At 42.3% G+C, this 27,241-nt stretch overlaps 1 protein-coding gene across 4 annotated transcripts in view; it reads right to left on the reverse strand.

Annotated features, from left to right (window-relative positions):
- Positions 1 to 27,241, reverse strand: part of AK5 (adenylate kinase 5) — a 240,104-nt gene that overhangs the window by 25,323 nt on the left and 187,540 nt on the right. For all 4 annotated transcript variants that reach the window (XM_059075353.2, XM_067044561.1, XM_067044548.1 and 1 more), the window contains exons 11-12: positions 10,384 to 10,547; positions 8,034 to 8,150 (exon numbers count right to left, since the gene is read on the reverse strand). In XM_059075353.2, the coding sequence (XP_058931336.1) occupies positions 8,034 to 8,150; positions 10,384 to 10,547 (281 nt within the window). The remainder of the gene's footprint in view (positions 1 to 8,033; positions 8,151 to 10,383; positions 10,548 to 27,241) is intronic.

Below are 27,241 nucleotides of genomic sequence, written 5' to 3' on the forward strand. Positions count from 1 at the left end.
GCCATTCAGGAACTTTCTACGATTCAGAGTACCAGCTTTCTTGTTCTCTCTGGGTGCCTCAGTTTCCTCATTTTAAATGAGGATGACAAGAGTTTCTGCCTCATAGGACGGCTGCCGAGGATTAAATGAGTTAATACATGGCCCATTTCAAGCACTGCATAAATGTGAGCTAATGTTATTTAATGTGGGCCTGGCAATATTCATTTTCATCCCTTTGCACTTCATAAAGGCCCCTGTTGGTCACATTTGAATTTAGAAAGAGTCAGAGGCCCCACCCGTGCTTTTAGCCCAAGTCGTACACTCCAGCGCGTCTACCAGCCTCACTGCACTGGGAGGTAAGGCCTGGCTAACAACAGAGCCACAGGCCTATTTCCCATTTGCTCTCACTCCTGAGCTTTATCCCCTTGGGGAACCTCAGTAGAGGAGGGGTGATGGGGTCATTCCAGCATTGCTGAACACACAACCCCAATAATCAAAATACCACCCCATTGCCACCGTAACGTCTGCCCTGGTGCTGCCATTACATAGCTCAAAAGTTCTGCAATGAACCGGAAGTTGGAAGAAGAGAGTGGAAAATCTCAAGTGGAAAATCCCAAGGTGGTCCCAAGGCTTGCCACAATTCCAAACCACTAGGACGCACCAACTAGAAAGTTCCTTGGCCACATTCATAACCTTTTTTTTTTTTTCTAAGAGTTCATTCCGAAGATTAGAATGCACTTAGAATCACTGATTCTGTAGATGAACAGTATTATGAGACAGTTCAGAGCAATCAGGCAGAGGGTCCACACATCCAGGGAGCTCATCTGCATAGTCAGGCTAAGGGCAGAATTTCAGCTAAGAGGCTTCTGGGAGGAAAAGGCAAGAGCAAACCCGTGCATTTCACTTCTGTTAACATGTGTTTAGCTTGGCTGCTGAGATGTTGGGTTAACACAGGAAAGCATTTCCATTTCACACCAGGGAGGCAGGCTAAGCACACACCCTCCTTGAGATGAGAATAATCTATAAAGTGGGGATAATAATACCTACTGAATAGGATTGTAAAGATTACTACAATTAATACAATCCTGAATAGGACTGTAATACAATGACATGGGTAAAGCATCTAGTTCAGTTCCGGGCACATTTTAAGTGCTCAAAAAATAACAGCTATTATTCAGATAGTTATGTATCCTGTATGATTTTAACTGCATGAAAATAGGTAGAACCAAGACCGGAAGAACAGACATCAGAGTGTTATCTCTGGGTGGTAAGTTAGTCTTTGTTTTACATCTTCCTGTATTGTCTCATATCTATATAATTCCTACTTCTATAATCAGAAAAAATATACATAATTTTGAAAAAAAAAACTGTAACAATTTATTGAACATCATATGCAGGCTTATCCATATATAAGGCACATTTCAAGGATTTCAGCCAATCCTCCCAACAAGCACTGAGGTAGCAATTTTTTCTTTTTTTAACTGAAATATAGTTGACATACAATATTATGTTCATTTCAGGTGTACTACATAATACTTTAACACTCGCATACATTCTGAAATGATCACCATGATGAGTCTAGTTACCATCTGTCCTCATACAAAGTTATTATGATATTACTGACCATATTCCCTATGCTGTATATTATATCCCTGTGACTTATTTATTATACAGCTGGATGTTTGTACATCTTAATCCTCTTCACTTATTTTGCCCACTCCCCACCCCCTCCCTTCTGGCAACCACCTGTTCTCTGTATCTATGAGTCTGTTTTTGTTCTGGTTTGTTTGTTTGGTCTTTTATTTTATTTTATTTTTTATTTATTTATTTTTTTTGCGGTATGCAGGCCTCTCATGTTGTGGCCTCTCCCGTTGCGGAGCACAGGCTCTGGACGCGCAGGCTCGGCGGCCATGGCTCATGGGCCCAGCCGCTCCGCGGCATGTGGGATCTTCCCGGACCGGGGCACGAACCCGTGTCCCCTGCATCGGCAGGCGGACTCTCAACCACTGCGCCACCCGGGAAGCCCTGTTTGGTCTTTTAGATTCCACATATAAGTAGATCATGAGGTATTTGTCTTTCTCTGTCTGACTCATTTCACTTAGCAAAATACCCTCTAAATCCATCTATGTTGTTGCAAATGACAAGATTTCTTTTCTTTCTTTCTTTTTTTTTAATAGCTGGAGGTAGCTATTTTCCCCCTATATTTTATAGAAGAGGAAATTGAACTATGTATAGTCAAATGACTTGTCTTGGACTTATAAAGCCAGGCTCTAAATACAGGCCTGTGCCACGAAGTGACTGTAACCAGGGGTTCGCAAATGGGGTGGGAGCTGGGGATGGTGGTTAGAAGTCCCAACTCCTCCTTTATATTCCTTCTCTCTCTCTCCCTCTCTCTCTCCTCTCTCTCTCTCTCTCTCTCTCTCTCTCTCTCTCTCTCTCTCACATACACACACACACACACACACACACACACACACACACAGTGAGAACCTTCCCTTCCTTAGCACACTATGTTGGATACTGAAGGCACAGATCATTAATTCGATGGCGGAAAAACTAGGCTTGGGAACAGAAGATAGGGTGGCAATTGAGAAAGCACGTACAGAATTACCCCTAAGCTGTGGACATGAGTTTGCACTTGGTCTTTAGTGGTGTTGTGTATGGTAGCCAAGCAGATCCTCAAAGGACCTGCCTCTCAGAGCCATCAGCTACAGTATGCAAAAACATCAGCCTAACTAACTGAACTGGATTTTTTTCAGCCACAGATGGTCCCAAGCATCAGACACATCAGTCTCTGTGATACAGAAGGGCTGGTGAGGCATCTATGGGCTGGAAAAACATCCGTAGGCCTGAGTGGGCTTCAAACAGAGTCGCAGGCCTGACAGGTACACAAAAAACACTCACTGTGCTCTCAGCCAGGCTTATTACTCTGAATCTCTGGGGAAAATTGTACATCTGTATTTGTCTTTGCCAAATTTCAAATGAAATGCTTGCCTGTAATTTGGAGGGGGCTGTACAAATGATTGAGTCCCTTCAGGGCATAAATGAATCAACAGCAGCTCATTCCGTGTTTGTAGCATCTTTGTTGTTCTGGTCAGGTTTAAAGCAGTCCTTATTTTGGAGGGCTGGATGTGTTCTCTTGCACACAAGCCAAATTGATATTAGAATCTTCTAAATTGCTGTACCCAGGGACAAATCAAGATCACGCTTGATCTTTGCAAACTCCTTCCAGCAGAATGCAAAAGACTGTCTTCGTAGACATCTCACTTGAAGGTCGCTGGTTCATACATGAAAGGGGGCACTTGTATATTTTTGGAAGTGCGTCATGAATTTTAGCATTGGTTGAAACTATCCCGTCATCACGTTGATGACTCTTTCTCACTCCTGAGTTCTAGTTAAGCCTCTTATCTGACACTTTCTAAAACCTGTCTGAATGGGACCCACAGTGGGGAAGGAAGTTTTGCTTTACTTTAGGAAGATCGTATGGATGATTTGAATTCACATTTACCCAAAGGCCAGGGATAGACTGGTTGCCCATCTAAAGTCCTGAACTCACCCATCCTGGGTTATAAGCAAAGGAGAAAGGCATGACGGAGCAGGAATTTATGGGCTTGAATGAAATGTGATTGAAAAATGGGTGACCCTAAAGTAGATAATATTTTATAACCTTTTATAGCTTAGGAAACACATTTATGTGTGTTACATCATTTGATTCTCACAAAACCCTCTAAATAGGATTTGGCAGCTACATTATTCTCTCTGTTTTACAGAGGAGGAATCTGAAGTTGAGTGACATGCCCAGGGTCACACTAATCTGTGACCAAGGTGAACATCCAGCTTTTTTGACTCCTGACAGCGTAAGTGATGTGCTTTAAAGATGTCACCTTGGGAGGCTCTGCATGAGTGCAACAGAGCTGTCACTGCTCCAAACAGTTCGGACCCCACAGGCCTAAGTTCAGATATTTGCCTTCAGACCCAGTTTAAAAAGTTACCAAAGGAGAACAAAGATCATAATTTTGTTGTTGTTTGCACACAGTAGTTGACAAAAAAGATGCTTATCTTTACCCTACACCTTATTTATCACACTTGGCCATTTGGGTGTTTCAAAGAATATTCTACTACCACTAGAGCAATTAAAATAAGACATTGAAAAGGATATTTTCCCCAGCACTTCCAAGCAAGTTCGTGACCTTTCCTGACTGTCCCAGAGACCCTGCCAGGACTCTCGGACCTTAAGTTCATGGGCAAGGTCAAGTGTGAGATAATCTGGTGGGGTGCTGCCACCTTGAAGCCTGAACCTCAATCAACATTGCTGACTGGCAGCAGTTAGCGCTCATCTCCCTTGTGTGTGTGTGTTTTTTTCTTTTTTTTAAGGTTTTGCCCTCTTGTGTTTTTTTTTGTTTGTTTGTTTGTTTGTTTTGTGCAGTACGCGGGCCTCTCACTGTTGTGGCCTCTCCCGTTGTGGAGCACAGGCTCCGGACGTGCAGGCTCAGAGGCCATGGGTCACGGGCCCAGCCGCTCCGCGGCATGTGGGATCTTCCTGGACCGGGGCACGAACCTGTGTCCCCCACATCGGCAGGCGGACTCTCAACCACTGCGCCACCAGGGAAGCCCCCTCTTGTGTTTTAATGGCATGTTTACACAACTGCCAATCTCCAATAAGCAGGGAGCTCCTCAAGGGCCCCCGACCACCCCTTCCTCTTCTCTGGATCTCCCCTCACCCTTGGCCTTGCAGAGGCCCTAATTCAGAGGTGGTGCAGGAAAGGTGCCCTTGTTCCTCAGTTCAAGCATATCCCCAGGAGCCTTATTTACAGCCTGGACACTGGCTAGAAGATCAGAATAAACAAAAATGTAAGACAATCCATGGAATACTTAATATTGTTAAGATGTCAATACTGCAAAAATGATATACAGATTTAATGCAGTCCCTATCAAAGTTCCAATGACATTTTGTTGTTGTTGTTGCAGAAATAGAAATATCCACCCTAAAATTCATGCGGAATCTCAAGGGACCCTGAATAGCCAAAGCAACCTTGAAAAGGAACAAAGTTGGAGGGCTCTTATTTCCTGATTTAAAAACTATTACAAAGCTACAGTAATCAAAACAGTGTGGTACTGGCATAAAGTCAGTAACTTAGACCAATGGAATAGAATATAGAACCCCAAAATGAACTCTCGGATACACAGTCAAATGATTTTTAACAAGGGTCCAAGACCACTCAATGGGGATACAACAGTCTTTTCAATCAGTGGTGTTGGGACAACTGGTGATCTCCATGCAAAGAATAGAGTTGGACCCTTACATTACACTGCATACAAAAATTAGGTCAAAATGGATTAAAGATCTAAATGTAAGAGTGAAAACTGCAAAATTCTTAAGAGAAAACAGGGGAAAAGCTTCATGACACTGGATTTGATAATAATTTCTTGGACATGATACCAAAAGCACAGGAAACAAAAACAAAAATAGATAAATTGGATTATATCAAAATTAAAAACTGTGCATCAAAGGACACAATCAACGGAGTAAAAAGGCAACCTATGTAATGGGAGAAAATATTAGCAAATCATATATCTGATAGGGGGTTAAAATCCAGAACATACCCCAGACTCCTACAATTCAACAACAAAACCCAAACAACCTGGTTAAAAAATGGGCAAAAGACTTGAACAGACATTTCTCCAAAGAAGACATACAAAAGGCCAATAAGCACATGAAAAGATTCTCAACATCATTAATCATTAGGGAAACGCAAACCCAAATCACAATGAGATACCACTTCACACCCATTAGGATGGTTACTATAAAAAAACCAGACAATATGTGTTGGTGAGGATGTAGAGAAACTGAAACCATTATGCACTGCTCGTGGGAATGTAAAATGGTGCAGCCATTATGGCTGGCAGTATGTATGCATATGTATTGATTCCTCAAAAAATTAAAAATAGAATTACCATATGATCTAGCAATTTCACTTTTGTGTATATACCCAAAAGAGTTGAAAGCAGGGTCTTGAAGAGCAATCTGTACACACACATTCATAGCAGTGTTATTTACAATAGGCAAAAAGTTGGAGTAACCCAAGTAGCCATCAATGAATGAATGGATAAACAAAATATTATTCATCTTTAACAAGGAAGGAAATTTTAACACATGCTACAACATGAATGAACCTTGAGAACATTATGCTAAATGAAATAAGCCAGTGACAAAAGCACAAATCTGTCTGATTCCACTTATGTGAGGTACATAGAGTAGTCAATTCATAAAGACAGAAAGTGGAACAGTGGTTGTCAGGGGGCAGTGGACAGGGAAATGGGGAGTTTAATAAGTGTAGAGTTTCAGTTTTGCAAGTTGAAAAGAGTTCTGGAGATTGGTTGCACAACAATATGAATACACTTAACATGACTGAAGTATACACTTAAAATTGGTCAAGATGGTAAATTTTATGTTCTGTAAATATACAGAACATGGTAAAATATTACCATGATTTTTTAAAAAACTAGAACAATCCTCCCAATTCCATTTTGTAAAAAAGTGGTTGATTATATAGTAGTCTGAGCTCTTAAAGTGGTTTGTTTGGTGGGAGAAGGCTGTTTAGATTTCTGGTACAGGAGTACCCTTCAGGAACCACCTGGAACTGCCACAGTCCCAGATGCTGCCACACAAATCCATTTCTCCCTGTCCACCACCATCTTGTTGATAAAGGCTCCTGAGTTGAGATTCAGAAAGTCAGTCCCTGGGGTTAGGGCCCACCCCTGGCAACTGGGCCAGGGAATTTCTTCTCTGACTCTGGTTGCAAATAGGAAATGCAAAGAAAGGAGAGCAATTGTCCTTTAAGTATTTAGATACCATCTAAGGAAATTAATTAAAACAGAGACTCAGAAGGAGGTCAAACTAACTCCCAGGGGACACACAAGTACCATTACCCCTAATCAACGTTGCAGTGTTAGAGATGGATGGAGATGGGCCCCCCAAATCTTAGTCCTACCAGTAGTTGTCACTTACCAGTGAGTTGGCACTTACTAGCTGTGGGGCTGTGGGCAAGTCATGTAACCTCTCTGGGCTTAGCTCATCATCTATACCATGATGAAAATACCTCCTCTATCTAAAAGGTTATTAAAAATATATCAAATGAAATAACATATAAAAAATGTTTTTAAAACTAAAGAGATCTCTATATAAATATTAATTCTTGTAGGCTCTGGAATCTTTGTTTAATAAATGGGGACAATTGTTTCCCTCTTGCTTAGACTTTGTAAAATTAGAGATAATGTATGTAAAGTGTGTAGCCCAGGACTTAGCCCAGAGTAGGCTCAATAAATGATAGGAACAATATTTTTTACTTCCTGCTGTTCCCCTGTGAGTGGCCTCCTAGTGAAGAGGGTGGGACATATATCTGATTCTGGGATGGTCATAGGGGTACATATATCTGATTCTGCCTGTCCAGCAACCTTTCTCCTTGCCTTCTTCTAAGGGCATCCTATTTTTCTTTGGGTAATTCTCTTCCCTTTCTTTTCATGGTTTAGGTGTGGTGCCCATTCTCCCTCCTTTCTTCCCATCCTTGCCCTGGTCCTCCAGGCTGGACCAGGATATTCCTGGATATCCACAGTGATTGGTTCAGTGATGAGCCCAGGAACTGATAATCCAGGATAATGAAACAAAACCCTGGGTTTTTTGCTGGAGAATAGAAACACTTTTCTGTGAGATAACTTAGATGGTAGACTATAAGCCTGTAATAGGAAGCAAATGAGGCCAATGCAAAGAAAGAATATCCAAGAGATGGAGAACGTCAGATCACTGATGAACAAATTGAATACATGGATCCAACCAAGTGTGGACTGCTTTTGGAAGTTTTAGTTACTTGAACCCATAAATCCACCACCAGTGTTCCCACCCTTCACCCTTTTATGGGCCTGCATGCTGAGTTTCTTCCATTTGTAATAGAGAGTTTTATTTAATGTAATTGAGAAAGGCATAGACTTTGAATTTATCCCCCAGCCTCGATGATGCCCCCCTTTTCTTCTGATATGATCCCCACAACAACACTCACCCTACGTCCGAACTCTTCCCCTTGCTTCACTTCCTGAGGATAGCCATCAATCAGGAAACCCTTGGTGTTTCTGAGGTTGGCCACCATGGCCTCCTTCAGGAGCTCCAGAATGATGCCCTGGAGCAGAGGGAGAGCAGTCAGGACCCGAGCTCTTCCACAGAACAACACTGGGGTCAGCACAGTTCTCCCGAGCCATCCCATCACGAGAGGGAGAGCGATAACAGTAAGATGTTGAGAACAAACTTATGGATACCAAGGAGGAAAGGGGGTGGGAGTGGGATGAATTGGGAGACTGGGATTGACATATATACACTAATATGTATAAAATAGATAACTAATGAGAACCCACTGTATTGCACAGGGGACTATACTCAATGCTCTGTAGTGACCTAAGTGGGAAGGAAATCTAAAAACGAGGGGATATATGTATACATATAGCTGATTCACTTTGCTGTACAGCAGAAACTAACACAACAGTGTAAAGCAACTATACTCCAATAAAAATTAGTTTAAAAAAGATTAACAGCAGGCAGCAATATACTGTATTTCATCAACTCCAAATCTCACCCCCCCCCTTTTTAATGTTTATGGAATTGGTAGGTATCTTACAGTCAGTGCTGGGCCATAGTTTAATTGTTAGTGTTTTTTTCTTACCAGTATATTTTTATTGGTTGGTTATATTTTACTGAGGTGTCTAAAAATAATGACAACTTAGATCAGGTGAAATATAGTGCTATATTTCATACAGTAGCACTCCTTGAATTAGGCCTAATGCCAGTTTAAAACTAGACAAATCACGGTATAAAATGTGCTTCACTGTTGATTTGTTCCAGTAAATATTTTATAAAATTTGACACGCACTGACTTGAGGAGACTTTCAGTAGATATGAAGTAGCATTTTCTAGCAATATCACTTTGTTAAAAAATTTGATTTAACTTGTGCTTATGGAAAATAAGGAAGGAGGGATACATGGAAGCTTGGGAACAGATGTAGGAAAATGCCACCAGCTGCCCAAACTGGGGGGAATTCCTTGTGTTCTCTGGGTCCCAGGCATCCTCTGACTTTTGGCAGGGACTTGGGGAATGCAGCCATCATAAGGGCAGTCAGAAACTATCCCTAGATAATAATGAATTAAATCTGCATGAAGCTTACATTCTAGTGAAAAAGACAGATAACAGACAAACAAGTAAATATATAGAAATAATCAGCTAGCAAGAACTACTAGGAACAAAATTAAAGCAGGACAGAAGAAGCAGAATGTTACAGGTGCTATTTTAGATGGGGTGCTCAGCAAGGGTCTCTTTGATAAATTGTGATATTTAAGTAGAGATCTGGATGAAGTAAAGGAGCAAACTATATGCATATACGAAGGAAGAGGGCTCTGGCTAAGGAAGCAGCAAGTGCAAAGGCCCTGAGGCAGGCCTGTGGGAGGAACAATGAGGAAGTGACTGGTTGGCTGAGAGTAAACGTGAGAGTGGTGGGGAAACAGTGTCAGAGATCAAGCTGGAGTCCAGAGCCATGGGAAGGACTCTGGATTTCATTCTAAGTGTAGTGAGGAGCTGTTGGAAACTTCTTGGGAAGGGGATAAACGTTTTCAAGAAATCACTCTGGCTGCTGTGAAAAGAGTAAACTGTAGGGGGAAAAGAGCAGGCAGAAGGAGGCCCACTGAGAGTCAACTGCAATGGTCTGTTTCCTTTCATGAGGACCTTTCTGGCTTCCAGGTGGGAAACAGACTGTAGCTGGTTGAAGAGGAAGCATAAAGCTCTGTTAGCTAATAGGGGCTGCATTGTAGGAGCGCTGACTACAGAGCCTAGTGTGGGACCTAGTCTGGAAGGGATGAATGTTTTTTGATACCAGTGGCATCTAACTTCTCAGAGATGGACAGTGACTTGAAAACAAACAAACAAAAAAGATAAATAAAAGGGATATTCTTGACTTCAGCCACACAGGGAAGATACCAAATTTCAAGTTAATGTCATTATACCTCTCCCAACTAGACCAAAATATTGTTTTTATTTTCCAGTGGGTTCTAATTCTAGGTTCTGCTGCACCAAGCTCACTTCTGCTTTGAAGATTTTAACTCTAAAGCGGGGACCAATTTTAAAAGAAAATATGAAACAAGGTAACATTCAAAGGGCTGGCAGAGCAACAAGACAGAAGGAACCTGGGCCTGGACTTGGTCTGGCAGATGGGTCTCTGCTGCGGACCTCCTGCCTGCCTCTGGACTGTTACATAAGAAAGAAATGAAATACAGCTATTGTCCTTTTTGGGTTTCTTTGTTCCAGAAGCTTAGATTAATTGCAACACTCCCAGATCTCTCCCCAGCCAGAGAAGGCAGCTGTTGCTTACTGAGGGCACCAGCTCTCCACGTTCCATGATGTTTCTGATCAATTTGCTTCTTTCAGATTCTGATGACAGCTCATTCTGCAGGAGCTTGCCAGTCGAGAGATGTGTAAATCCGTATTTTTCCACCAGCTTTTCACACTGTGTGCCTTTGCCAGAGCCTGGACCACCTAGAAAAGAAGTCATGTATCAGACATCCATCCCAAATCTGGTGCCTCATTTTGGGCTATAGTCACCATGGTGAGCAGGCCTCAATGCTTCATCCACCAGCATGGACTGAACAGTGATGATTTACCGGGAGCATGTCCAGAGCTGTGGATACAGTGGAGAATGGGACACAGACCTTGCCCTCAACAAGCTCATTGTCCATGGACGGCAGATGGTGTTGTAGACAAAAAACAGCAGTCACAATAGGTGGTCTAGTGGGGAGGAGTTCCAGCTGTTACAGGGGGCAGAGTAGGGGTCCACAATCCCAATTTGGTAGACACGCATGTCAGAGAAGTTTCCTGGGGCACTGAGTCCGCTCATGTGCAAAGCACAGACCACAGTGCCTGATACTCTGTGAATGTTCAACAAATGCTAGCCATTACTTTAAAAATAAATTGTTTTCAAATTTATGGTTACCAAAGTGGCAAGAGGACGGGGATAAATTAGGAGTTTGGGATTAACATATACACACTACTATAGATGAAATAGATAACCAACAAGGACCGACTGTATAGCACAAGGAACTATACTCAATATTTTATAATAATCTATAAGAGAAAAGAATCTGAAAAAGAGAAGATAAATATATAACTGAATCACGGTGCTGTGCACCTGAAGCTAGCACAACATTGTAAATCAACTATATTTCAATTAAAAAAATTTGTTTTCATTTTCAAACACAAACCTACAGAGGAGTTATGAGTACAAAGAACTTTCTGAAACATTTAAGAATCAGCGGCCAACCTGATGCCTCATGGCTACAGAACACTTTAATGTCATTTCCTCTGGACAAGGAACCAAACACATCCTCCTAAATAACTACATCTTCAGACCCCACTCACTTTTCTGTGGAATTGTCCCAATCATCTCAATAATGTCCTCTGAAGCCGATGGATCAAGTTCAGAACCATGTACTGCCTTTGGTTGTCATGTCCTTCTGGTCTTCTTCCCGAAGGAAAAGTTCATCCGAGTTTCCCTGACTCTTTTGACGATTATAAATAGTTGTTTTATAGAATGTCCCTCAATATGAATTTTTCTGTTGTTTTCTAGCTATTATTACTGATGATCTCCCATAGTCCTCTGATGAACATCTTGACTCTTTCCTTGCCCCTCCCTAAGTTCAACTAGTTGCTAAGTTGCAAGCTTTTACATCTTGAAAATAATAATAGCTAACTTTTGCCAAGTGTTTACTGTACTGGTCACTGCTCTAAGCATTTTGTGTATATTAATTTTAAATGATCTTAAGAGAGGCAGACACTGGTATTATTCCCATTTTACAGATGGGGAAGAGGAGGCATTGAGAAGTTAGCTGCCTTAGGTGGCAAGAGCAAGTAAATAGCAGTCTAGGATTCGAAGCCTGGACTCTGGCTCTCAGAGGTGTTTTCACCTCTCTTGGCTGTGGGGCCGAGATTCACCTCCACGGTTCAGGTCCTCATGATCTAGGTGTACAGCAGCCATCCTGCCTCTGCGTTGGGCAATGGGTGAGGCTTTGAGGTCCAGCAGACCTGCTAGCAGGATGATTTGCCTGAAAAGCATGTCACCGCCCAGCTCAGAGCATTCAGTGGCTTGCCATTCTTTTTTTTTTTTTTTTTTTTTCGCGTTACGCGGGCCTCTCACCGTTGTGGCCTCTCCTGTTGCGGAGCAAAGGCTCCGGACGCTCAGGCTCAGTGGCCATGGCTCACGGGCCCAGCCGCTCCGCGGCACGTGGGATCTTCCCGGACTAGGGCACGAACCCGCGTCCCCTGCATCTGCAGGCAGATTCTCAACCACTGCGCCACCAGGGAAGCCCTGCCATTCTTCACAGAATGAAATCCCAACTCCTTAGAGTAGCATTTCTAGCTTCTAGAATCTAGTTCCATCTAACCTCTCCAATCTTTTTCTTCATTTCTAATCCTCACCCAACATTGTCATGTCCAACTGTAGACTGTCCCTTCCTCAAGACATACTTTTTAAAAAAACTTTACTTTGAGATAATTGCAGATTCACATTCGTAAGAATAATATAGAGAGATCGCATGTATCCTTTACCAATTTTCCCTTGTGGTGACATCTTGCAAAACTACAGCACAATATCACAACCAGAATATTAGCATGGATGCAATGAAGATATGGAACATTTCCATCACCACAAGAATCCCTCATGTTTTCCTTTTATAGCCACACCCACTTCTCTCCTACACACAACCCCTCCATCCTTAACCTCTGGCAACCACTAAATCTGTCTATAACTATGTCATTCTGAGAAAATTATATAAATGGAAACATAGACATCAAGATATACTTTTCCAATGTGCTTTTGCTATTCTTGGGTCCTCAGCCTGGAAGGCTTTTCCCTCCCCCTCTATCAAGATCCTCTTTATCCCTTAGGCCTGGACCCAGTGCTGCCCCCTTCTGGCATCAGCTTGTCCCCCTCACCTCCCTTGGCGTGAGTGATGTAACCAGGGCTTGGGTGCCCTTGGCCTGTGTTATGCTTGGTCTAGGTCTCCCACTCGACTTTCTGCCCCACAGTGCCTATAGCACAGCACCTGTACACTGTAGGTGCTTCTTAATGCCTGGAGGATTCCCTGTTTAAAGGAAATGTTGAACTGAAACGTAAAACACAATTGAGGTTTTTAGCATAGCAACGAGGATTTGTGACTTGTTCTGCAATTTTCCCGGCTGGCCTCTCTTCATATTCAAAACCCCTTTCTCAGAACAATTGGCAAGACCCCTCTTGAGGGGCATTAGTTGTGGTCCCTCATCAGTAGAAGGGCCTCTCACTCCCTCCCCTTTGCCTTGGCAGGAAATCCAGGAAAGGTCCACGTTTTCTGACTTCTGCTCATCCGTACAGCTGCTCTCAGCCAAATGGGGAGGGTTCAGACCCTCACAGTATTGTCATGGATGGCCTAGATGTAGTAGGAAAACAGCAATTACAAAGGCTTGCAAAAATAATGCAGACCATTGAGCAGGAGCGGCCGATTGCCAGCTAATGCTACGTTTGCTCCAAGCACTCTGACTCCTGTCTCCTGAGATAATGGAAATGGAGAGTGGAAACAAGGGAAGGCAACTCAGGGGAGAAGTGCTTCCAGATAAAGGAGTAAGGGGAACAAAGGGCTAGGCTCCTGCAGCGGCCACGAGGGCTTCTGTGGCCGGATTTACCTAGAAACTCTTTTGCTGGGATGGCTGGAAGCCAGTCATATGGGAAAGATATTTTCAGACTTGGCTTACAGGGCAAAAATGCTGCGTTCCAATTATTTTCTTCCCTCAGCAACCTACTAATATGACTATTACAGTTTTTGCTCCTCTAAAATGTTATTTAATAAATCTCGACACAAAGGCAATTAAAAATCTTCAGCTCAAATTAACCACAGCTGTGTGTGAAACAGCAGCCACTGCCCCAGTTAGAAACCTTTCGTGGGAGCGACAGCTGCAAATTCTTAACATTCTTGGGCAAACGGTGCAGGCACAGTGGAATTTTAAGTAATCTACACAATGGTTTGATTCTTCCCACGGCTCCAAACCCGAGAACAAAGTGATTATTATCACTGCCGTGAAGGCACAAAAACTGTTCGGAGATGTATGAATTTTCATACACTGTCTCTGACATTTCTTTGAGACCTTCACTTATGACTTTTAAATGAAAAGCAATGGAGCCTTGATATCCGTCTAATTTGTTACATGGGAAAAACTCTTTCGAGATGCCACATATCTGAACAAGTGGGCTGTGTTCTCTGGTGATGAGACGACTGAGAGAGATGAGGAGCTGTCACATTTACTGTCATCTCACTGATTTTTCCTGCATCACTACTCAAGGCTCACCCCCTGAACAAACCTATACACAATACTGCATGGTGTGATTCACAAAGCCAGCCTGGGGTAGCAGGTTCCATTTCGAAAGGGTCTGTCAACACTTCAAAACAAAAAGTGAAAAATCTTTATTTTCAACCAATGTGATTAAATTTTTTTTCCATGTGAGGCCAAAGGTGCTATATTGTGAGAAGTGTAGATACTGTGAACCTCCAGTTCAGTTCATCCGTTCCCTTAACTCTGCACCAAAGGAAGGGGAAGAAGAGCCTGCAGGAGATTTGGGAGCCCAGGGTCCATGGCTGGATTCTCCCTCGCGCATTCTCTTTGATACCTGGTGTTCTCTGAGGTGGAAGTGAAACAAGCTTCATCACCTGAGCATGCCCGCCTGAGCCACCTTTTCCAGTGTGCTTTTTATCTTCTGGGGCAGTCCTCTCAGGGGACAGCTCCTGGTTTCATTAGCTGGCCTCTGCAGGAGAAGACCTGCCTCCTATGTGACTTTGCAGGGTGTTTGGCCTCAGGGCGAAAAGAACAAAACGGCAAAGCTGGTGTGTTAGAGCACATTCTGCACTCAGAAAGAGCCCAAGTAAATACCGATGTCGGGTTGATAATTAGCTGGATCCCAAATACAAACAAATGCATGGACATAAGTTTCTATTACACTTAACAGTGTTTTGAATAGTAATGGTGTAGAGCAGGCTCTCGTGTCCTTGGTTGACATTTTATTGTATCTTGTTAACTGTAGGATGCAACCTGGAACTAAGCATGAGGCCTATTAATACTGCTCTTCATTTGACAAACATCTGTTGGGCAGCTACTGTGGGTCAGACACTGTGCTAAGAGCTGGGAATCGAAAGATTCGGAGGCCCTGTCTTCCATCAGAGAACTCACCCTCTAAGGGGAAGCCGACAGGTGAGCCCAGCATCACAGCAGTGTGAGGGGGCTACAAGCCAGGCCTGTCAACACCACTGCAGGGGCCCTGGGCAGGACTCCTTGCTCAGGCAGGGGAAAACACGCATGATGACCTTTGCGAACCCCGGGGAAGTGTGGAAAATAAGACGAGAAGGCTGAGCTTGGTAACTTCAGCAAAGTGACCTGGAACATTAAAAGGTCTTGCAGAGAATGGTGGAACAGGGAGCATGGTGTTCTGGGAAGGGCACAGGACAGATGGGTCGAGTAATAACCCCTGGCTTTACCACTTACTAGTCGAGTGGTTCTGGGTGAGTCTTTTAACTTCTCTGAGTCTTAGTTTGCTCATCTGTAAAATGGGGGGAAATAAGAACCAACTCGCTGCCTCATTCTACCTTTGCTCTCCTTCCTCCTCATCTTCCATTCCTGACCAGTCACTAAGCAACTTTGAAAAGTTGAGTCTACATTTGAAAAGTTTCTGAAATCTGTCCCTTTGTCCCAAATCTCCCTTGTCACATCTCTCTGTCCCCCAAAATTGGTGCTTGATAAATGCTACTTATAACGAGAGGAGGTTACTCATCCCATTAGCTCTTCCTGAGTTACATCTGCAGGGTGTCATCCAGCATATCCAGGTTGGAATCAGACATAATCCAACAACAAGTATGAGGACTAGCCATCACTCCAAGACGTCCAGACCACTTGCAGTTAATTAAGATATATATTAGTGTGTGTGTTCACACACACACACACACACACACACATATTTGACTGTACATTTACAAATATATGTATCTGGTTTGGAAAACTCATAAAGTTTATTTTCTCTAAGGCAAAGCAGAGGGGACAGCATTCTTCAGGTTCTAATGTCATCAACAAAGCATTTCAGGCCTTAATTCCCATCCCATCCCAGCCTCAGTGTTCTCTAAACCTCTTTAGCACCAATGACCTTCATCACTAACCCAATTTTAGCTCGCCTTTGATCTGGATGAACTTGAGAGTTCATCATTACTTGGGTCTGTCCTCCCACCCTGCTCACGTCTTCTTCTTCTCCCTATCTCTTTTCTCTTGACCTCACTTCTTCTCAACTTGTTCTCTTTTCTCACTGTGACCTCATTGAGTAGGTCCATTCCCTTTGGGCTCCACTTACCTCCCTGACCAGCTGGACACCAGTCCCTTTCTAGTAACTCTGAATCCTTTGCACCCTTTGAATTCTATTGTGACTGTGATGAGAACCACCAGCCTGCTCTCCGCCCAACCCACCATTTACTTGATTTGCATCTACTCTGGGTTGCTAAGAATTCCATAAGAAGGTCAGAAAACCGAGCCAACTGGGTTTCTATCGAACTTCATAATAGCTTTTTTTTTTTTTTTTTTTTTTTTTTTTTGCGGTATGCGGGCCTCTCACTGTTGTGGCCTCTCCCGTTGCGGAGCACAGGCTCCGGACGCACAGGCTCAGCGGCCATGGCTCACGGGCCCAGCCGCTCCGCGGCATGTGGGATCCTCCCGGACCAGGGCACGAACCCGTGTCTCCTGCATCGGCAGGCGGACTCTCAACCACTGCGCCACCAGGGAAGCCCCATAATAGCTTTTAATGCTTCTTGGCAGATAGTCTTCTTTTGCTGATACCACATTCGATGTCCAAGGATGGATTCTAATATATTTCCCCATTGTCCATAAATCCTCAAACATACTCTTATTCCTCTCACTTTTTTTTTTTTTTTTTTTTTTTTTTTTTTTGCTGTACGTGGGCCTCTCACTGTTCTGGCCTCTCCTGTCGCAGAGCACAGGCTCCGGACACGCAGGCTCAGCGGCCATGGCTCACGGGCCCAGCCGCTCTGCGGCACGTGGGATCTTCCCGGATGGGGCCACGAACTCGTGTCCCCTGCATCGGCAGGCGGACTCTCAACCACTGCGCCACCAGGGAAGCCCTCCTCTCACTTTTAACAGGCATTTACATCTTCCTATTATTCACTAAGAAGGTGAAGATTATCTTCTTTCCTCAACATTTTCAAAATATGTGTATCTTCATCCTTTGCCCTTCGTCTCTCCTTTCTCTCATTTGGAAGATGCTATACTACAAGTCAGTCTAAGGCTAACTTCTCTGCTTTGGCTCTTGTAGCACCTCAGCATTTTCCTTCATAGGATTTTTCACAGAATATAATTACTATCTATCTGTCTGTCTATCTATCTATCATCTATTATCTATATATCCATTGTCTATATCTTTCACCTATCTCTTATCATCTATCATATCTATCAATTATCTATCATCTATATCTATCCATCATCTATATCTACCTATCATCTATCCATCTACTGTCTCTATCACCTATCCTATCTATCTATCATCTATCTACCTATCTATCATCTATAGTTTACTTAAAGTCTGTCTTCCATATTAGACTCTACAGGATATGGGTATGCTTTGCTTACCACAGTGCCCAAATATAGTGCCTCAAATACAGTAGTCTACTGTGTTTATAAGTTGTCTACATTATAATAGTGACTGAAATAGCAAATACTTTAATGGTGAATAGATCCTTTCTTCCTGCCTGCTCCAAAAACTTGATCCTCTCTTTCTCGTCCACATTAAATTCATTCCTCTCTGTTGGCACCATCTCTTCTCTAAACAACATGCTTAGCTCTTCCCCATCCAAATAAAAATATTTCCACCTTTGTCTGTATACTCTAGTTATCTTTACATTCTTTCACTTTTTTCCAGTAGCCTGAAACTGCCCATTTCCATTTCCTCCTCTTTTATTGACTCCTTAGCCTCTTGCAAGCTACCTCCTACCCTCATCACTCTCTGAAATTGATCTTTAAAGTTCAACAGTAATTGCATAATTGTCATCTTATTCAATGACCTTCTAGTCTTTACTGTCTTTGACGCTTTAGTAGCATTTAACACCACTGATAAACATCTTAAAATTCTCTTTTCCCTTGATTTCCAGACACATCATTTGCCCATTTTCTCTCCCTTCCTTTGCCTGGCAGAAACTCACAGAGTAGAAACTGCTTTATTTATGTTGGTCTCCCCACAGAACCTTGCGAAGTATCACAGGCAATTGTTGAATAGAGTCAATGTCTGGGAGCCTTATGGTCCCACGAGAGTGACAACTATATTCCTTTTCCCATTAAAGGAACCCTGGACCAAAGGAATCGAGTTCTAGGTTCACACCCCAGACCTTTATCTGGCGAGATGACTTTAATCGAGTCACTTATCCTCTCTGAGTTTCAACCTCTTCAATTACAAAATAGAGATGATCAAAATGCCTATTGGTTGTGAGGACAAAATGTGATAATGCATATAAATTGCTTGGAACAGTAGCTGGCATGGTGAAATACTCAATAAGCATCATGATTATTATCTGTAAAATGAGGCAGCTCGTGTTAGTGCTGCTTAGAAGTCCTCCCAGCTCTAACATTCTGTGCTTTTACAAAGATTAGATACATCATTTTATATTGTGGTACTATTTTAACATCTTTAAAGACAGATAGTCTTCACAGTCACAGCCTGTGAAGGTATCAAATCTTCTGTAAATCCAACTATCCTATTTTTAGATAGTCCTCAGTGTTGTTTAAAAATCTATCAGATTTCTACCTCTTGAAATATTTCTTTCTGTCTGAATGAAAATGGGCTTCAAGATCGGGTTCAGGTTTTTGTAACTGAATTATTCCTTTAAGAGAAAAGCTATTCTTCCATCAGATCATGAAATGACTGTGCCCTAGGAATGATCCTCAACCACTGTGGGCCCATGAGTCACTTTAATTTCCTGTATCTTGGATGAGCTGTATCACCATGCAGAGTTTCAGCAGGGTTGCTGGGAATTGGCTCTCTCTGACCAGAAACAGTTAAGAAAAATAGATCTTTATCCTCAAAGACAGTATCTCTATTCGTTCTGAAATGCACTGCTGCTTTAGGTTATTTGCTGAATAGGATGAAGAATGCCAGTGATAGGGTCAGCTGAAGGTTATGTGGAAGAATTTCACATGGGAGGCTCCAGATGCGCAGGCTCAGCGACCATGGCTCACGGGCCCAGCCGCTCAGCTGCATGTGGGATCTTCCCGGACCGGGGCACGAACCCGTGTCCCCTGCATCGGCAGGCAGACTCTCAACCACTGCGCCACCAGGGAAGCCCCGGGAGCTTCCTGATAGCAGGGACAGTGCCTTATTTATCGGTACGTGGTGTATAGTAGGCACGCAATAGTTATTAGATCAATCAATGAATGAATGGATGGTGAATGATCTGGGAGCTTCAGGGAGGTAGCCTCCTAACATTGGGAGTTAGGAGACCTTGGTTCTAGACCATTCCTGGTTTGAACTAGCCAAGAGATCTTGGGACAGTCACTCTGCCTCCTCAGATGCTATAGCATCCTTGTCTGTAAATCAGAGTCTGGATTAAATTAGTGGTTTCCTGTACTATTTTATATTACATTTCCTAAATATTCCAGCTTCTCTTCAATAGTGCTTCTCCCTGAGGAAATATTACTCATCCCCACCTTTTGAACTTAAAAGTCCCCAAGTGACTTGCTTTGGCCAATGAACTGGGGGCAGAGGTGGATGTGTGTCATATTTAGGCAGAGGTTTTTATAGCCAATGCATGGTTTTCTGTGTCTCTTTTCTCTTTGGCGTGAAACTAGCAATATTTTGGATAGTACGGGCTCCATCAGCATGGTTACCAGAGTGAAGCCCATTCAACTGTTGACAAACACGTAGCATTAGTCCAGAAAAAGAAGAAGAGGTGGAGGAGGAAGAAGAAAAAGAAGAAACATCTTTATTGTTCTACATCACAGAGATTTTTAGTTATGCTTCTTACTACAGCATAACTTAGCTTCTTCTGACTGATACGTTCCCAAACTTGACTGTGCATCAGAATCACCTGGGGAGGTTGAAAAATTGCTGAATCAGTAGATCTCTGAACCTCTGGGGTTGAGGCCTTGGAATTTATAGTTTTAGAAATTTCCCCAGGGAAAGTATACAGATATTGGCAATTGACTTTGAAATATGTAAGGAAAACAAGATGTATTGATGGATGGATGGATAAAGGGGTGGATAGAGGGAAAGATACGTGATAAAACAGTTATTGTAAATGTTAATGGCAGAATCTAGGCAGTGGGTTTACGAGTGTTTGCTATAAAATTCTTTCAGCTTTGCTGAATATTTGAAATATTTTCAAAATAAAAAAAGATCTTAAAAAAAATTTCCTCAGGTGATTCTGATGGTTAGCTTGATTTGAACTTGTAGACTAGATAATCTAAGGAAGGCCATTTGCTGCGACTGCCCCAGTGGTCACTGCAGGGAGTCTGTAGTGTTGATCTTTCTTTTAATATTTACAGTGTAATAATTCTGAGATAATGATTCTATCATGAGTGAATACTTTCTATAATGGTTTATGAGAATCCACATTGCCTTATCAAAAGCAAGGCTATCCTTTCTGTTGCAGATGAGGGAACTTTTTGTTTTCTCAGCATCGAGCTGGAGGTAACGGGTGGGGCACTATGGACTATTTTGCACCAACAGAGTGGGTCAGAGACAAGTTCGAGAGGTCACTGCAGACTGTTCAGATAAAGGTATCTGGTTCACAGTGCTTTGGGCTTGATATTTGACCCTAATAAGTATCTATCTATATGTTTTATTTGTAATAATTCATTTAATGCTTATAACTATGTGAAGTAGGTGCGCTTTGTAACTTTATTATACAGATGAAAAAACTATGCCCAAGGGCCAACTGTACCTTGGTAACCACTAAGCTCTATAGCCTCTCATATGTAAGGTCATTCTGGAAATCAGACCAACCTGCTGTGTAGAAAAGCACTGTACAGTCTTCAGTCAATCAGAATGGTCACCGAGAGATGGGTTTTCATCATGGATCCCTAGGGTTGCCAGCTGAAATACGGGCTGTCCAGTAGATATTGCATGAAACATACTTATACTATACACTGTCACTGCTTATCTAAAAGCCAAATTTAATTGTGTCTCGTATTTTTATTTGTTAAACCTGTCAAATCTATCAGGCCCCACCAGTTATTAGCTTAGAGACTTTTGGGAGACATGATTTTGTCTCTTGTTATGACAGCTCTAATGGTTTGTGATTCTGCGATTCCTTCAGCTAAAACCATCACAGCCATAGCGAGACATGTGAAATGTCTAATTAAGACAAGACGCTGAAATTGGATTCCACGACTCTAGCTCTTACGTAGACAGATGACAAGGAAGGTTCAGGTCTTGGGGGAGAGGAAATCACAGGCACCATGATGGTGATTCCTAAACATTTACACCCCGTGATGCTCCTACAGCTCATAGCACCTCGACCCCGTCTCATCCCAACAGGGACAGAGACAAGATTTCCAAAATGCTCACAGGTAACTACCACTAAAAACCCTGTCCTCTGTTTCTTCACCCATTGATCTCCAGGGTCTATTCCAGACACAACTCAACACACTGACAGTCTGGAGCCTTCTTATAGTTCATCAGGCTCTGCTGGTTTGGGTCTCTGAATTCTTGGACTTCATTCTTCTAGAGTACTCCTCCTCTTCCAAATTCTTAAACTTATCAAGCCACCTTTTCCCCTATTTTGTAGATCCTTCACACTATGTTCTTAGGCACACATTAAGTGACTATAATAGGCAATTTATAATCCAGCTTCTCCTCTCTATTTTTTCCCTTTTATATAAAATAATTTTTCTCGACTGTACAAGAAATATATGCTCCTTATGGAATATTTAGACAACTTGAAAAAGTGAAAAGAAGAAAAATCTCCCATGGTCTCACTCCCCAAATGTAACTGCCAAAAATACATTTTGTTTTGTTTCTTTGCAGCTTTTTTTTTTCTACATATGATTTTCTGGTTTGGTTTTTGTTGGGAATCTGTCTGCTTTGATATTTCTCCTCTTTGGGCTTTTGTATTCTCATATGGAAATGAGCTTGTTGGACTAGATAAATTCCAAGGTCATTTCCAACACTACCATTCTATGTTTTTGTCTTTGCTAGAGAACTTGGAGAATATTTGTGCTTGCAGTCTATTTTTGTACTGTAAAAGGAAGTGAGGATATTTAAGATGGTTAGGGACATTTGCAGTGGATGTTCGTTGGATTCCATCTGGGGTTTTGTGTTCAATTTTGGGCCATACCATGGAAACTGGAAGTCTTATGCACTGTGATGAGAATATAAAATTGGTGTAAATTTTCTAAAGGGCAACTTGGTAATATAGGTCAAAAGTTTTAAAAGTTTTCAGGTCAATGGATTTATCCTAAGGGGAAAAAATCATGTTTTAGTTACATAGATATTCACAGCATTTTTAATGAAAGCAAAAAATTTAGTAAAAAATGCATGACAATAGGAATAAACTCAATAAATTATAATATAGCAATACAAAGGAATAGTATGCGGTCATTAAAATGATGCATTGAAAGAAGACAGATAAAATCGAACACATACAGTGTGATTCCATTTACATAAAGTTCAAAAATATCTATGGCATTTTTTGCAGGGGGCAGTGAATAGAAGAGGGCACAGGGGATGCTTCTGGGATTGTGGTTATGTTTTTAATTTTTTTAAACATCTTTATTGGAGTATAATGGCTTTACAATGGTGTGTCAGTTTCTGCCGTATAACAAAGTGAATCAGCTATACATATATGTACATCCCCCTATCTCCTCCCTCTTGTGTCTCCCTCCCACTCTCCCCATCCCACCCCTCTAGGTGGCCACAAAGCACTGAGCTGCTCTCCCTGTGCTATGCGGCTGGTTCCCACTAGCTATCTATTTTACATTTGGTAGTGTATATATGTCCATGCCACTCTCTCACTTCGTCCCAGCTTCCCCCTCCCTGTGTCCTCAAGTCCATTTTCTACATCTGCGTCTTTATTCCTGTCCTGCCCCTAGGTTCTTCAGAACCATGGATTCTGGTTATGTTTAATCTCTTGATCTGAGTGTTGGTAAGATGTGTGCGTCCACTTAGTGAAAATTCATCAAGCTAAACACTTATGATCCAAGTGCTTTTCTGTTTTGTTTCAGTTCAGTTACAAAAAAAACCTTTAAAAAATTAAATCATTTATTCAGTTTTACAGTCTTGGAAAGATGCCCATGATATCTTGTTAAGTATAAGAAGTAGGTTTCAAAGTTGCATCTTCTCATTTTGATGAAAAACGTGTACTTAAGATATATATACATAGAAAAAAAAATCTAAGAGGAATGTAAGTCAAAATCTTAATACTATTCACTCCCAGACTTTGGGATTTTGGGTGATTTGTTGTTGTTGATACATGTTTTCTAGAATGAAGATGTAATATTTTGTAAAAAGAAAAATCCTTAAATTAAACAAAAATTCTGGAGAAATTTTGGCTACATGTGTTCAAGAGACCTGAGGGGGTGAAAAATGATGAAATTAGAATTTATTCATTCATTCCATAAGTTAATATGGAGAATCCACATGAGCAATACAGTATTTCAGTATTGAGGACACAAGGATAAGACAGTGCCCAGCTCCCAAGGAGCTTACAGCCTATAGAATAACAGAAGAAGCTGGATGTTCTTAGTCAGATGAAAACATGACTCATAGGGAAGTTATACATGTCTTCAAATATTTGAATGGCTACAATGATGGAGAGGAAGCTGATTTGTTCTGTGCTGCTCTGCAGGGCAGGATTAAACAAAACAGCGGAAGCTTTGACAGAGCAGGTTTTGACTAGGTCTTAGGAAGACCTTCTTAAAGACAGTAGCTGTGCAACAGAAAGAGACCCTCTCACCTGCAGGGAGACCAAGTACATGCAGCCAGTTCTCTCCACTGGGGCTCAAGCCTAGGATATTCCCTTCCAGTGATATTGTGCAGTGTTGGAGTTAACATTTTAATTTAGGGCTCTTCCTTCTTTGGAGATGACTTGAAAACAAGGGCTCTAACCAGTTGTTTTTGTTCAGTCTGAGATACTGGAGATGCAAACCTTTTCTTTCTTTCTTTCTTTTTTTAAAAAAAAAATTATTTATTTTATTTTAATTTTGGCTGCGTTGGGTCTTAATTGTGGTGTCTGAGCTCTTAGTTGTGGCACGTGGGCTCCAGAGTGTGTGGGCTCAGTAGTTGCGGCATGCAGGCTCAGTAGTTTTGGCGTGCGGGCTCTCTAGTTGTGTGGGGGCTCAAGGGAGTGGGCTCTGTAGTTGTGGCATGCGGGCATAGTTGCCTCGCGGCATGTGGGATCTTTTCCCCGATCAGGGATTGAACCCACGTCCCCTGCATTGGAAGGCAGACTCTTAACCACTGGACCACCAGGGAAATCCCACAAACCTTTTTTAAGTTTGCATCCTCCTACCCCTGTTTTCCCTGAGAACATTAAAAAAAAAATCCTGTAAAACTAGAAGATAAATATGAGAGGTGTATGGGCAGATTCATCAAGGGAAGTTTTTCCCTCCTGGTGCTTCCTTGCCTGTTTACCAGCCCTAGACTGGTCCTTGGTCAACATCTCTTTGATCACATCATTCCTCAACATCCAGGGCTTCTGTGACTTGGCCATTTCCTTTCTGTTCCTGGGCCAGGAGGGGCATACTCCTACCACTGTGATTGGTTCCTTACTTAAAATTTCCCTTCTTGGAGCCCCCCATCTCCCCACCCTCTCCCAAACTTAGGGGACCCCATCCATTCTCTGAGACTCCCTTTGGTTCTAGCTTCTCCAAAAAGGGGCTCCTGACCATTCAGCCATTGTATTTTCTTCATCCCCTCATCCCTGCTAACACCCACTGCATAGCTCCTTTGTCTACCTGTCCTGTATTGGTTCTAAAGTTTTCATAAGCATTAATTCTTGCTTCATCAAATAGATTACAAGCTCCTTGGGGAGTGATGATGCATAATTCAGCTTTTTCTTGCTCTCCTATCTTTAATGACAATTTAGCAACATATGAACTCCAGTCCATACTCCCTTCTCTGAAGGATGGTGACACTTGGAATCAGTACAACCAATGGAATGATTTTCTAGCTCTTTGTTTTGTATTTTGCTTCCTGGCATCTATGCTAGCTACATAGTGGTGACTGGAACTTGATTTTGATACAGAAGCCACATGCTACCTTACCCAGCAAAAGCCATATTTGTTTTTGTCTTTGTTTGGTGGGAAGGGGCCAAGAAGACTTCGTGAAGAGTCCATATTGCTCTTTCAGGACCCATCCAGAGGAAGAATCTCTTAGTTATAGCTGGTTCTTAAAAATGGCCAAGCCTTATAGTTTTACTTAAAACCTCTGCTCTTATCATTATGACTTCAAAATGGTTATTAGTAGAAGACAGGTTAATACTGTTATTTCTGACACCGTGTCTTTAATTACCACAGCTGAGCTTGGGGAACGTGGGGACAATAACTTAATCTTAGGTCTCATCATCTTGCTTTCTCATACATTCATTCATTCTAAAGACATATTGAACACCTACTAAGTGCCAGGTTTCTCACTGCTTAACATTCTCTTCCATTCTCAAGAATAGATGTTGGAATGAGGGACAGTCTGGGGGCTTGCCTCCCCCAAGACCAAGCTGAGAACTTCCAAGAAAAACACAACTGTGCTCTGCATGCTTCTGTGCCCATGCCAGCTTCCCACGTGTTTACTCCAGGAGTTAGTCCAAGCATGGAAATATATAATTGGACCAAATATGTTCCTTCCCCTTTAAACTAAGGTCATTGGGCAAGTGTGGGGTGAGAACATGGTGATCAGCTTTCTGGTAGAAGACGTTCCTCGAGGCATGGTAGCACCATCAGGAGCACTGCCCTCAGAGTCAGTGCCCCAGAAAATATGGGAAGAAAATATCAACTGGGTCACACGAACCTGTCATATTAAAGCAAAATAGCCTCATTTGCTTACGAGGAAAGAGTCCTTCACTGCCTTGACAACCTGATGGTTTAAATATATTTCATTTACAACTAAAAAAGGACTTCCCTGGTGATGCAGTGGATAAGAACCCATCTGCCAATGCAGGGGACACAGGTTCGATCCCTGGTCCGGGAAGATCCAACGTGTGGCGGAGCAACTAAGTCTGTGTGCCACAACTGCTGAGCCCACGAGCCACAACTACTGAAGCCCACGTGCCTAGATCCTTTGCTCCGCAACAAGAGAAGCCACCGCAATGAGAAGCCCGTGCACACTGCAATGAAGAGTAGCCCCTGCTCGCTGCAACTAGAGAAAGCCTGCGCGCAGCAATGAAGACCCAATATAGCCAAAAATAAATAAATAAACAAATGAACATGTTTTTACAGCTAGAAACGTGCTCTGAGACTCTCAGTCCTAGAGCTTGGAGCAAAATGAGAGGGAAATACTTTGGGAATGTTACATATAGGAAGACCAAAGGCCCAAACAGTCTCTGCCTCCTTAATCACTGGCTTGTTATTCTGCTTCGTTCCTCAAGGCTAAATATGGTCTCCCACAGTGAAAACTTGTTGTGTTGTTGTAAACAACTTCAGGAATGTGTCCACAAGAGGAAATGGCAGCCAACAGGCAGGCTTAAGCCAAAGGTCTAAGAGATACTTTCTCACCTCAACTCACCCTGATCCTAGCCAACCACATCTATTCTAGGTAAAACCCCGTTTAACAGTCAATCCCTTAGGGGGTGTTTAATCTGAATGAACGACATCAGAGCAGATACAAGAATTTAACCAATCTCTTAACATCTGTCATGGCTGCTGATGGGTTCCAATTGTAGGATCCAATTAACTTCTGATCCCATCTTCGTCCCCCATTTATCAAGATATTCTCTTTCTTATTGGTCGTCTCCTCTAACTCAATATACAGTAGTTATACTGATGGCTAATGCTTGTTGAGTATTTACTAAGAGCACTGTGACACGTGTTAACTCATTTCATTCTCACGTCAACCCTATGACCTTGGTACTATCGTTGCTTCCACATCACAGATGAGGAAACTGAGGGAGAGTGATTATAAGGATGTTGCCCAAGGTCACACAGCTAGGACATGGGAAAGCTGGGATTTGAACTCAAGTAGT

Source organism: Kogia breviceps, chromosome 1, assembly GCF_026419965.1.
Source record: "Kogia breviceps isolate mKogBre1 chromosome 1, mKogBre1 haplotype 1, whole genome shotgun sequence".
Lineage (NCBI taxonomy): Eukaryota > Metazoa > Chordata > Mammalia > Artiodactyla > Physeteridae > Kogia > Kogia breviceps.